This window comes from Suncus etruscus, chromosome 3 (genome assembly GCF_024139225.1).
Source record: "Suncus etruscus isolate mSunEtr1 chromosome 3, mSunEtr1.pri.cur, whole genome shotgun sequence".
Taxonomy (NCBI): domain Eukaryota; kingdom Metazoa; phylum Chordata; class Mammalia; order Eulipotyphla; family Soricidae; genus Suncus; species Suncus etruscus.
The window spans coordinates 97,146,797-97,160,153 of NC_064850.1; the positions used below are offsets into that span (position 1 = coordinate 97,146,797).

Below are 13,357 nucleotides of genomic sequence, written 5' to 3' on the forward strand. Positions count from 1 at the left end.
AGAATGTCTGAGAGAAACATCTGAAACATTGGACTTAAAAAAAAATGTTTCAATTGATTGGGAAAGGCTTCTCTGTACAAGTAACCAGAAACCCTCCGTGATTAGAGTGGCATGGATAAGAGGGGCATAACATTTGTTGGGATTACACACCAATACAAACACACACACACACACACACACACACACACACACACACACACACACACACACACACCACATGAACAGTGTGAGAGAATCAAAGAGAGAGAGGGAGGAAGAGCGAGAAGCAGAGACAGAAAGATAGCTCCCCTCTCTTTTTTCCCCTTTCTTTGTTGAGAAAAATAAAATTTAGCTACATTATTAATCAAATAATACAAACCCTCCACTGGCTGAAACTCCAGGTACCATACAATATTTCTTTTTAGTGATTTTATCTAACACAGGCACTCTGACTATGTATCCACAGAGTGTACTTAGGACCATAGAGGCCATAAAGATTAATTCCAGATTTTGAAAAAAATAAAATTTATCCTGCTGGAATTTATAATTTTCTTGTCAGACCACATTGACTTTAAATTAAATTTGTACATTTTTCAGGCATTAAATATATATTATTTGAAATGTGAATAGAGTTTTGTTTTCCCAATGTTTTTGGCTTAATATTTTCTCATTAGTCTCACACTTTTTAAAAAATAAGCAAGAAGATGACATCAGTTTTCATTATACATGTTTTTTATTAAGCCTCATGAAAATATCTAAATTTTTCAAATTCTGCTTTCTATATAAATATAAGGTAATGTACAGAGATAATTTCTGCCACTCCATATTATGATTCACCATTCTATCAATATAAATCTTAGGCCAGGGGTCCTCAAACTTTTTAAACAGGAGGCCAGTTCACTGTTCTTCAGACTGTTGGAGGGCCAGATTATAGTAAAAACAAAAATTATGAACAAATTTATATGCACACTGCATATATCTTATTTAGAAGTGAAGAAACAAAATGGGAATAAATATAATATGTGGCTCGCAGGCCGTAGTTTGAGGATTATTGTCCTAGGCAATATTAATCTATTTTGTCCCCTATAATAATCACTTTCTACTTTCAAGTTACTGTCAGTATTCTCAAATTCATCTTCTGTTAGTAGATGAATTTGATAATTATAGGGTCTTAGTTGTTTAATGCCATTATCTGAGAGAATGCCAGAATATACATCAAATTTATGCTGAAGTTGTTTGAAAGACTTTTATTTCATATTGGTAGAGTCTTCTGGAACAGGCTGAATAGCTTATATCTTTGTTTCATTTTCACACTTCAACTCAGAAGTAATTGTCTCTAAGACTCTGAACTCAAAACTGATATGAGTAATTTTAAGTCTGGAAGTTAATACTATTTACTTTTTTGTTTTCAAAGCATGTCTTTGACAATTGGATCTATCCAGAATTTACCATGGTTCTCTACCAGATAACTGCTTTCCAGGGTTCATCTGAACAGGGCTGTGACTGTTGTGAACAGAGTCACTAACTGATGGGACCTTAAAGGAGATCTGGGGAGGAAGACACAGAACAGGAGGCATAGGCAAGCATATAGGAAAGCAGTGACTACATTTTAAGGTAATATACACACATGTGCTCTTGGGTGGACTCATTTGGGGTTATGGAATGAGAAAATTCAAAGATGCTTTCAAGAATTTCTGCATGTGCATTTAGGTAAATGAATATAGGTCCACCAGAGAAAAGGAGACTAAACTAAACTTTTTGTTGTTGTTGTTGTTGTTGTTGTTGTTGAAATAGCAGATAAAGTTGACTGCCAGTCAGAACATAATATTTGGATTTTAAGGGTAAATGAAATCCCAGAGCCTCCAGGCATCACTGCAAACTCTGAGAAGGAAACATGGATCTAATTACACTTCCTGAAGCTTGGTCTGCTGATTTAGCTTCTTCCTCCACGAGGACGAAAATAAGGGCATTGATAAGATTAAGGGATAATTTCAACTATAAAAACTAGATTTTGTATAGTAATAAAACTATACCAGGATCTACCTACCTGGCACTATTTTTTCACCAAAGCACTGCTCCAAACTAGTCACATTTGGAACATCTTATCATGTCCAGGCCAATATCCTTCTTCCTTTCCCTCTAGTCTTTGGTGGGTGGGTCCCAAAGCTCCACCCACCAGACAGTATAAACTGAAGAGAGCAAAGAAGAGTATCCAGCTGGCTATAGAAATCCTGCAGAGATTCAATTGAAGATCAGATATAAAACCCCAGTCTGATGAGCACACAAGCCTAGGTGAGTAGCAATGAATATGGCAATATGTATCAGAGATGGTAGATAGAATGCAGGGAAAGGGGGCACAGAGCATAATACTCAGGTCTATCTACATGTTATTCATTTTGTTTGACTTGCACAAGGCACTTTACTTGGCTCACATTCCATTGGTTTGAGGTAGGTCATTTCCCTATACCGAGGGAGTTTATTTTCTTTTGCAGAACCTCACCCAGCCCCAGGACTTCTGGTTCCAGGATAATTCCTTATATTGAGACAGTTGTTAATTGTACTTGGGAGGAAAATATTAATTGTACTTGGGAGGAAAATCAGTACAATGACAATGACAGTAATTGGAATACTGGACAGATGGTATCCCTTCTAAGGTGCAAGAATATCTTCTTATTCTTCAGAATGAGTCCTCTTTGACTTCTGGTCTAGATATTTGCAGAGCTTCCTTTTTCTTTACATCCTCATACATCTGTGATTGGTTGATTTTTATGAATATAGATCTTTTGGGCACCACTCTGTCCATGTGAGGTCAAAGATGTGGAAGTTGTCTCAAACGCTTATCACTGAGAATGATATATTGAGCATCACAGTTCTGAGTATTTACTTATTTCTTACAGGGGAGAGGCTGAGGAATCCCTGTTCTGAGAAAATCCCTGTCCTTCCTGTACCTGAAGATGGAGGTGTCAGAAGCTCTGGATACACTCCAGGCAGAGGTCACCTGCCCTGTCTGCCTGTTCTACCTGCAGGAGCCTGTCACCATCAACTGTGGGCACAATTTCTGTAACTCTTGTATCCGAGTGTTATGGCAGCATCGAGAGGACACATTACTTTGCCCCGTTTGCCGTCACCCACATGAGGAGAATTCCTTCAATGCCAACCCCCAATTGGGAAGGCTGGTTGACCTGGTTAGGCTCCTTCGCCGATCCAGGAATGAGGAGGTAAATCAGGAAGAGGTTCATTTGTGTGAAAGGCATGATCTGGTCCTGACTTTCTTCTGTGAAAAAGATCAAGAGCTGCTATGTTCCATGTGCGCCCTTACCAGTGCCCACAATAACCATTATGTGAGACCAATAGGGGAGGCTGCCTCTCATCACAGGCAAAGGCTCAGCTTCTTAATGCAGACCATAAAGAAGCTGATGGCAGAAGGTCAGACACTACTACGTAACCAAGACAGAAAACTACAGGAACTGAAAGAACAGATGGAAAAGCAGAAAAGTCAATTAGCCTCTGAATTTGAGTTCCTGGAACAACTTGTAAAACGTGAGCAATTGGAAACTTTCTCCAGATTGGATGAAGAAGATAAAGTTTTTCAACAGAAATGCAAAGCCAATCTCACTGAAATTTCTCATCACATTCTCACACTTAAAAAGTTACGGGAGGAGTTGGCAGAGAAGAGTGTGATGTCCAATGGGGATATGTTGAGGGAGGTCAAGAGTCTCCAGTATAGGTGTGAAAACCTGGAGTGCCCATCTGTGTGGTCCATTCCATTCAAGAAGAAAGGCTACAGTCTTCCTCCATTGTACTCAGAGCTGGAGAACATCATCCACAAATTCCAAAAAGAAGTGATTTTGGATCCTCAAACAGCACATCCCAGTCTGTTCATATCCGAGGATAAAAAGACTGTTAACTACATGAGGAAAAGATCAAAAGATGAGGGGAAATTGAGAGAACTTGATGATATAGTTGTTCTGGGCTCTAAAGGATACAGTTTTGGCCGCCATTACTGGGAGGTGCAGGTGGGCGACAAGCCTGAATGGGCTGTGGGTGTGTGCATAGACCCCACTTGCAGCAAGGGACAGCAGTCACTATCAGGTCAGAAAAAATGCTGGACTCTCGGACTCCAAGGTGGGAACTACCAGGTTATGGGCTCTGTTCCTATCTTTATTTCTTTGAAGGATAAACCCACAGGGATTGGCATTTACCTGGATTATGAACTAGGACAGGTTTCCTTTTATAATGTCAGTGATAGGTCTCACATATATTCTTTAATGGAGACGTTTTCTGATGTCCTAAAGCCCTACTTCCGTGTGGGCCAGGATATCGCCCCTCTTACAGTGCAGTAATAGAGTCTATAGAATGAACTTTCTGTATTTTCATCCTATAATTTTTGAAGATTAAGTAGAAGACTTCTTTACATCAATAAATACATATTTTCCAAAATACTGCTTTGACTTAAAACACATGAAGGGTTATTTTTTTCACTTTTGTTTTTTATATTTTATCATCATCTTTCAATATGGTTAGTGACATTTTGCTACTTGACAGCTGCAGAGATAAACATGCTCCATTATTTGTAGCAAATAATATAACCATTATGTGAGTTAATGCCCATTGCCTTCTTGACTGGTCAGGGTGAAGGTAGTAGAATATAATCTCAAGGTTTGTAGTTTGGAAGATATGTCAACACATGTTTGGGTGGGAAGCAAAATAAATGAAGCATTTTTGTTTGTTTGTTTTGATTAAATCAAGAAGAAATCTTGACTGGTCCTAGTGCAGTGGTGTTTACAATTAATTGATCTCAGCCAGTTACAGATTTCTTTGTTCCTTCTCCACTTCCACTGCTTCACTTGACTAGCCTAAAAAAAAAAAAAAGAAGAAGAAGAACTCTTACAAAGACTTTGTCTTTGCAGAGCTGGTCACTGGATATTATTGACCTATTTCTTTATACTCAATAAATCTATCACCCAAAAATATGTTTCTCTGCCATTCTCTGCACATTTGATGTATAATTATGTAAACTTTTGTGTGCACGTCAACTGTGAATGTTATTTGTCCTCACAATTATATATGACTTTTCAGGAAAATGTCTCACTATGCTGAATTGTTTATATCATCTTGACTATGTATAGAATGAAGCTAACCCCCTTACCTTTATAAAAGATTGCTCTAAGTTATATTAACTTTCAGTTTGTACGTTGTCTTTTCCCCCCAGTAAATCCCTAGTTTCTAACAATGAGAATGTATAAGGAAACTAGAAAGACTGTCTAGAGTACAGGTGGGGCGGGGTGGGGAGGAGGGATATTTGCGACATTGGTGGTGGGAATGTTGCACTGGTGATGAGGGGTGTCCTCTTATGTGACTGAAACACAACAACAATCATGTTTGTAACCAAGGTGTTTAAATAAAAAATATTATTTGAAAAAAATCCCTAGTTTCTACATAACTTGTTCTGTAGTTTTTTGATGAATAGAGCATAAAATTATATTCTTGCACTTGCAAGCCAGACACCTTACCTCTAGCACCACCTCTCCAGCCCCACATATATACTTTTTAACTTCACCCAAAAATGTTCTTAATTCTTGATTGTTTCTAAGAAAAAAGAAATGAAATGCTCTAGATTTGGAGGATAACATTCAAATTGGTCTCTAAAATCAGTGTATATGTAGATGTGACTTCCTATACAGTGTTCCTCTCTGACTGCCAAGCCTAATCCATAAACAATTCATCTATACAATGTATATAACCCCTCTGATATACTTCCCCTCCTCCACACAGAGCCCCTTCTACTCCCTCATCTACCAATCCGGATTCGTTAAATTCCCCTTAATTAATCCTCTTTACCCTCAGTTCTTAACTTGTTAGGCACCAAGACCGACCTCCTGCTCCAACAGATTCTGCCCTTTAGCACACTCTTACAAAGCTCTTATTACTCCTTAACTCTCTCACCCCCAACCATCAGTACCCCACATTTACTCTTTTTAACTTCAGTACTGCACAGTCCTAATCACAGACCAAAGTCGTGCATTGGATTTAACAACCCCTACTATTTCAAAAGACATAAAATGGACACATATGTCTTTTGAATATTTTATGTGTATTTTCTTTGACAGCTATAACTCTTACTAAGTATTCTTTTACAGTGACGATTCTACCCACTTTTTATCTTTTCTTCTCTTTGTGAGCTGTTCAATAAGGAATTTTGGTGGAAGAGCCCCCCAGTTTAATGCTTATGATTGAACCATGTCATGGGGATTGTTGGACTTGTTCTTACGGCCCCCATATGTGCCGATAACGCCACATGGCATGTTCCTGGTTTTCATAGGCACATTAAAATGGGAAAATACTATACATACAAATAACTTCTTATCTAATAGAGATTGGAACACACAAATCTTGTAGTGCAATGGGACCTTACACCCTGAACATTGATATAATGACCTGGCACAGGCCTCAGAAGAATGGGGAGACTTCCTTTAACACTAAGAAGACTTGACAACAACAACGACCTGCTTACAGGACAGGGCTCTCTGCATTGCCCTTTAATTGTGAGGTGAAACGAGAGGATGCTCTGCACCATCCTGACTGCAATGTAGGATATGCAGATTCCAGGATCTTTAATACAGAAACATGATAACAACAACAGAGACTGTGTGAAAAATAAAAGTGTAATGTCACTACAGACAATGACTTGGATTGGACAAACTGCTTTGCCTGGAGCCTAGAGTTGGTCTTATGCCAGAAAACTTCAGGGGTAGGGGGTCGTTGTATTTAGGCCAAGGCTTTTCCTTTCCATGTCCCTCATATTTTGGTGGGCCTATGCAAACAATAATGGCCACTCTAACATTGTTTTTACTGTGCTCCTTTGACTCTAATCCTTAAGAAAAACAACCCACTTAAACTTTTGAGGTTAACTTAAACTAATATGCATGCTCATGGAAATGTAAAAAAGTACTTTGCCTTCAATGTTTAAGGAGTTACATAAGTTTTATGGCTTTAGATTGCTTTGTGTACTGCTAAGAAATATTATGTATTACAATCTGGGAACTTGTGGGACAAAGTAATTGTACATGGGTTCTGTTTTATTTTTCTTAATGTTCTTTGGCTGATAGTTCAAAGTTCAGATACAGCAAGGGGATTTTTGAGAATTCTGTTTATGGGTGATTGTCCTTCCACTGTAACTTTACCTTGTCCTCTTTCTTTGCATCTTTGTTCTCATAATTAAAAATAAAAATTAAAAAATTGTATTCTCACAGTATTAGTATTAGTATTTTATGTACACTTTCATAAAACCTAAATGTTTATATTCATTTATTTGAATGAACATACATCTATGTTCATTTTCTATTTAATAAATGTAAATATCATGTGTTCTAGTAGTAGAGAGACCTCAGTGATTCTGTCACATTTCTGCAGAGGTGAAAAGAGAAATTCTAAGTTTTTTAGATTATTTTCAAAATTGAATGTTTAGAAATTGTGGAAACTGGCCCTGAATGAATAGGGTCAAAACATAGTTTCCCTGTAGGACTAAACATAAATAAAACAGGGCTCCCTGTGTGTGACACCAGGCGGGGAAAATCCGCGAAAGTACACCGGCCCAGTGGGGCTCAGCTGTGAAAGACTGTGAGTGTGACCTGTCTATGTCTGTCTACTGTCCTCTTGCGTGAAACTCTTGCGAGTGGGGCAAAAAGAGGCTCAGAGGAGCACGGCCGCGTAGCGAAGCTACGCGGCCGTGCACTCTTTCTAAGGAAAGAACTCCATTGCAACAAGAAGGAAAAATCACACTAAGAACGGCGCTATATCACAGAAGCAAACATTTCTCTCTGGACTGTCTTCTCTGTTGCATGCTCGGGCCTAAGATTTGACCCAGTGTGAGGCTTCATCCACGGAGGACTCCCCTCCCTTAGAGGCAAGTCAGCCCATCCAGAAAGGGAGGAGCCAGAGGAGTGTGCTGCCTACATCATATAGACAATGAATACCACTACAGCACGTAGAAAAACCCACAATACAAGTGTGACAATGGGGAAACAATGCAGGCCAGCATCAGACATAGAGAATGAAGATGACAATTCTGAGGACCAGATAATGACTGAACAACTAATCAACCTCTCAGATAAGGACTTTAGACTAGCAATATGGAAGGTGCTCAACAGACTCCAAGAAACCATGGATCGAGTTGAACAGAACACTAATAAGAACCAAGAAAATATGAAGGCAGAAATGACAAAACTCCAAACTGAAATAACATGTCAACTAACAGGACTGAAAAAGTCAGTAAACGAAGTGAATGACAAAATGGATAAGCTCTGGGACAGGGTATCAGAAGCTGAGAATAGACTTGGTGCTGTGGAAGATGAGATACATAACAATTCCATACAGCAGGAGAGATTGGACAAAAAACTTAAAGCAAATGAGCAGACAATGGAAAAATTAGTCAAAGAATGGGAACAGACGAAAATAGAAGTCTATGATAAGATCAACAGAAACAACTTAAGAATCATTGGAGTCCCAGAGACCCAGGAAGAAAATTTCCAGGAAGAATCAATGGTCAAGAACATCATTAAAGAGAAACTCCCAGAGCTAAAGAATATATGTGATCAAATCCTGCATGCCCGAAGAGTACCAACCAAAAGAGACCCCAGAAAAACCACCCCAAGACACATCCTAGTCACAATGACAAATCCCACAGATAGAGACAGAATTCTGAAAACAGCAAGACCAAAAGGGGAAATCATGTTCAAGCAAGCTTCCCTGAGAATTACAGCAGACCTGTCACCAGAAACGCTCAATGCCAGAAAGCAGTGGTGGGATATTGTGACAAGACTGAATGAAATGAATGCTTCACCCAGAATACTATACCCAGCAAAACTCACTTTCCGGTTTGATGGAAGAATACATGGTTTCACAGACAAAAAACAGCTCAGAAACTTCACAGACACAAAACCAGTCTTAAGAGAAAAACTGAAAGACCTAATCTAAGACAAGACTACCCAAAAGACACACCAAATTTTGAAATAAAGATGGCATTAAATCCCAGGACAATTCTTTCTCTCAACGTCAATGGACTAAATGCACCAGTTAAGAGACACAGAGTGGCTAAATGGATCAAAAAACTCAATCCAACCTTCTGCTGCCTACAAGAAACGCACCTGAATAGTCAGAACAAATATAGACTCAAAATAAAAGGCTGGAGAAAAGTTATCCAAGCAAACAACACCCATAAAAAAGCTGGAGTGGCCATACTAATATCAGATAATGCAAACTTTATACTCAGGAAGGTTGTAAGGGACAAAGACGGACATTTTATATTAATCAAGGGGTACGTAGAGCAGGAAGAATTCACTCTCCTAAACATATATGCACCGAATGAGGGGCCAGCAAAATATTTAATACAACTGTTGACAAATCTGAAAAATAATATCAACAACAACACAATAATTGTGGGGGACCTTAACACGGCTTTGTCAACACTGGACAGGTCAACCAGACTGAAACCCAACAAGAATATACTAGACCTGAGGAGAGAAATGGAAGAAAGAGGCCTAGTGGATATATATAGGACACTCCATCCCCAGAAACCTGGATACACATTCTTCTCCAATGTACATGGGACATTCTCCAGGATAGACTACATGCTGGCACATAAAACATACCTCCATAAGATCAAGAGGATAGAAATTTTGCAGACTACCTTCGCTGACCACAAGGCTCTGAAATTATTTGTGAACTCCAAAGGGACTCAGAAGAAACACTTTAACACCTGGAAGTTAAACAGCCTCATGCTCAATAACCAGTGGGTCCGAGATGAAATCAAGGAGGAAATAAAAAGGTTCCTGGAAACAAATGACAATAAAGACACAAACTCTCAGAACTTATGGGACACAGCAAAAGCAGTACTGAGAGGAAAATTTATAGCTTTGCAAGCACACATCAGGAAGGAAGAAGGAGCTTACCTGAGTAGCTTAATGACACAGCTAATAGAACTAGAAAATGCTCAACAAAAGGACCCAAGAATAGGAAGACAGAAGGAAATAACAAAGCTGAGAGCAGAAATCAACGAAGTGGAAACTCAAAAAACAATCTGAAAGATCAACGAAAGCAGAAGTTGGTTCTTTGAAAAAATAAACAAGATTGATAGACCACTGGCAAACCTAACAAAGAAAGAGAGAGAGAGAAACTTGATAACTCGTATCAGGAATGAAAAAGGAGAGATCACTACTGATATGACAGAGATTCAAAGGGTAATCAGAAACTACTTTGAAAAACTCTATGCCACTAAAAATGAGAACCTGGAAGAAATGGATAAATTCTTGGACTCTTATAATCTTCCACGGTTGAAGGAAGAGGATGTAGCATATCTAAACACCCCCATCACCATTGATGAAATTAAAACAGTAATCAAATGTCTGCCGAAAAACAAAAGCCCAGGTCCAGATGGATTCACTAATGAATTCTATCAAACTTTCCAAGAGGAACTACTGCCAATCTTGGCAAGACTCTTTCATGAAATTGAAAAACAGAAACACTTCCAAATAGCTTTTATGAAGCCAACATCACCTTGATACCTAAACCAGACAGAGACGCTACCAAAAAAGAAAATTACAGACCAATATCACTGATGAATGCAGATGCAAAGATCCTCAACAAAATCCTGGCAAATAGGATTCAATGCCTCGTTAAGAAGATCATCCACTACGATCAAGTAGGTTTCATCCCAGGAATGCAAGGCTGGTTTAACATCCGTAAATCTATCAACATAATACACAACATCAATAACAAGAAAAATAAAAACCACATGATCATATCAATAGATGCAGAGAAAGCATTTGATAAGGTCCAACACCCATTCTTGATCAAAACTCTCAGCAAGATGGGAATGGAGGGAACCTTTCTCAATATAGTGAAGGCCATCTACCACAAGCCAGTGGCAAATATTATCCTCAATGGAGAAAAACTGAAAGCCTTCCCTCTAAATTCTGGCACAAGACAAGGCTGTCCTCTCTCACCACTCCTATTCAACATAGCACTGGAAGTACTTGCTATAGCGATTAGGCAAGAAAAGGATATCAAGGGAATCCAGATAGGAAAGGAAGAAGTCAAGCTCTCACTGTTTGCAGATGACATGATACTCTACTTAGAAAACCCTAAAGACTCTATCAAAAAGCTTCTAGAAACAATAGACTCATATAGCAAGGTGGCAGGCTACAAAATTAACACACAAAAATCAATGGCCTTTCTATATACCAATAGTAATAAGGATGAAATGGACATTAAGAAAACAACCCCATTCACAATAGTACCACACAAACTCAAATATCTTGGAATCAACTTGACTAAATATGTGAAGGACCTATACAAAGAAAACTATAAAACTCTGCTCCAAGAAATAAGAGAGGACACACGGAAATGGAAACACATACCCTGCTCATGGATTGGCAGGATTAACATCATCAAAATGTCAATACTCCCCAAGGCATTATACAGATTTAATGCCATCCCTCTAAAGATACCCATGACATTCTTCAAAGAAGTGGATCAGACACTTTTGAAATTCATTTGGAACAATAAACACCCTCGAATAGCTAAAGCAATCATTGGGAAAAAGAATATGGGAGGAATTACTTTTCCCAACTTTAAACTGTACTACAAAGCAACAGTTATCAAAACAGCATGGTATTGGAATAAGGATAGGTCCTCAGATCAGTGGAATAGGCTTGAATACTCAGAAAATGTTCCCCAGAGATACAACCATCTAATTTTTGATAAAGGAGCAGGAAATCCTAAATGGAGCAGGGAAAGCCTCTTCAACAAGTGGTGTTGGCACAATTGGATAGCCACTTGCAAAAAATTAAACTTAGACCCCCAGCTAACATCATGTACAAAGGTAAAATCCAAATGGATTAAAGACCTCGATATCAGCCCCAAAACCATAAGATATATAGAACAGCACATAGGCAAAACACTACAGGACATTACAGGCATCTTCAAGGAGGAAACTGCACTCTCCAAGCAAGTGAAAGCAGAGATTAACAGATGGGAATATATTAAGCTGAGAAGCTTCTGCACCTCAAAGGAAATAGTGCCCAGGATACAAGAGCCACCCACTGAGTGGGAGAAACTATTCACCCAATACCCATCAGATAAGGGGCTAATCTCCAAAATATACAAGGCACTGACAGAACTTTACAAGAAAAAAACATCTAACCCCATCAAACAATGGGGAGAAGAAATGAACAGACACTTTGACAAAGAAGAAATACGCATGGCCAAAAGACACATGAAAAAATGTTCCACATCACTAATCATCAGGGAGATGCAAATCAAAACAACGATGAGATACCATCTCACACCCCAGAGAATGGCACACATCACAAAGAATGAGAATAAACAGTGTTGGCGGGGATGTGGAGAGAAAGGAACTCTTATCCACTGCTGGTGGGAATGCTGTCTAGTTCAACCTTTATGGAAAGCGATATGGAGATTCCTCCAAAAACTGGAAATCGAGCTCCCATACGATCCAGCTATACCACTCCTAGGAATATACCCTAGGAACACAAAAATACAATACAAAAACCCCTTCCTTACACCTATATTCATTGCAGCTCTATTTACCATAGCAAGACTCTGGAAACAACCAAGATGCCCTTCAACAGACGAATGGCTAAAGAAACTGTGGTACATATACACAATGGAATATTATGCAGCTGTCAGGAGAGATGAAGTCATGAAATTTTCCTATACATGGATGTACATGGAATCTATTATGCTGAGTGAAATAAGTCAGAGAGAGAGAGAAAAACGCAGAATGGTCTCACTCATCTATGGGTTTTAAGAAAAATGAAAGACACCCTTGTAATAATAATTTTCAGACACAAAAGAGAAAAGAGCTGGAAGTTCCAGCTCACCTCAGGAAGCTCACCACAAAGAGTGATGAGTTTAGTTAGAGAAATAACTATATTTTGAACTGTCCTAATATTGAGAATGTATGAGGGAAATGTAGAGCCTGTTTAGGGTACAGGCGGGGGTTGGGTGGGTAGGAGGGAGATTTGGGACTTGGGTGATGGGAATGTTGCACTGGTGATGGGTGGTGTTCCTTTTATGACTGAAACCCAAACACAATCATGTATGTAATCAAGGTGTTTAAATTAAAAAAAAATCAAAAAAAAAAAAAAGATAAATAAAACAGACATAAGAGAAAGGAGGGATTGAAAGCCTTAATAGTCCTATGAATTCAGTATTTATTGATTAGAACCAAGAATCTTCATAACCAGAATAGAATTATGTTTATTATTGCCAAAAATACTGTTAACTTATCTGGGTAAACTTTTACACATTTAAGGGCTTTACTTTATTGGGACAATCATCTTTATAATGGTCTGAT

At 38.6% G+C, this 13,357-nt stretch overlaps 1 protein-coding gene across 1 annotated transcript; it reads left to right on the forward strand.

The window, feature by feature from the left end:
• The first annotated feature begins 2,933 nt into the window (after positions 1–2,933).
• LOC126004398 (tripartite motif-containing protein 75-like) lies at positions 2,934–4,322 on the forward strand. The gene has a single exon (XM_049770837.1). The coding sequence runs from the start codon at positions 2,934–2,936 to the stop codon at positions 4,320–4,322; it is 1,389 nt and encodes a 462-aa protein (XP_049626794.1).
• The last annotated feature ends 9,035 nt before the right edge of the window (positions 4,323–13,357 follow it).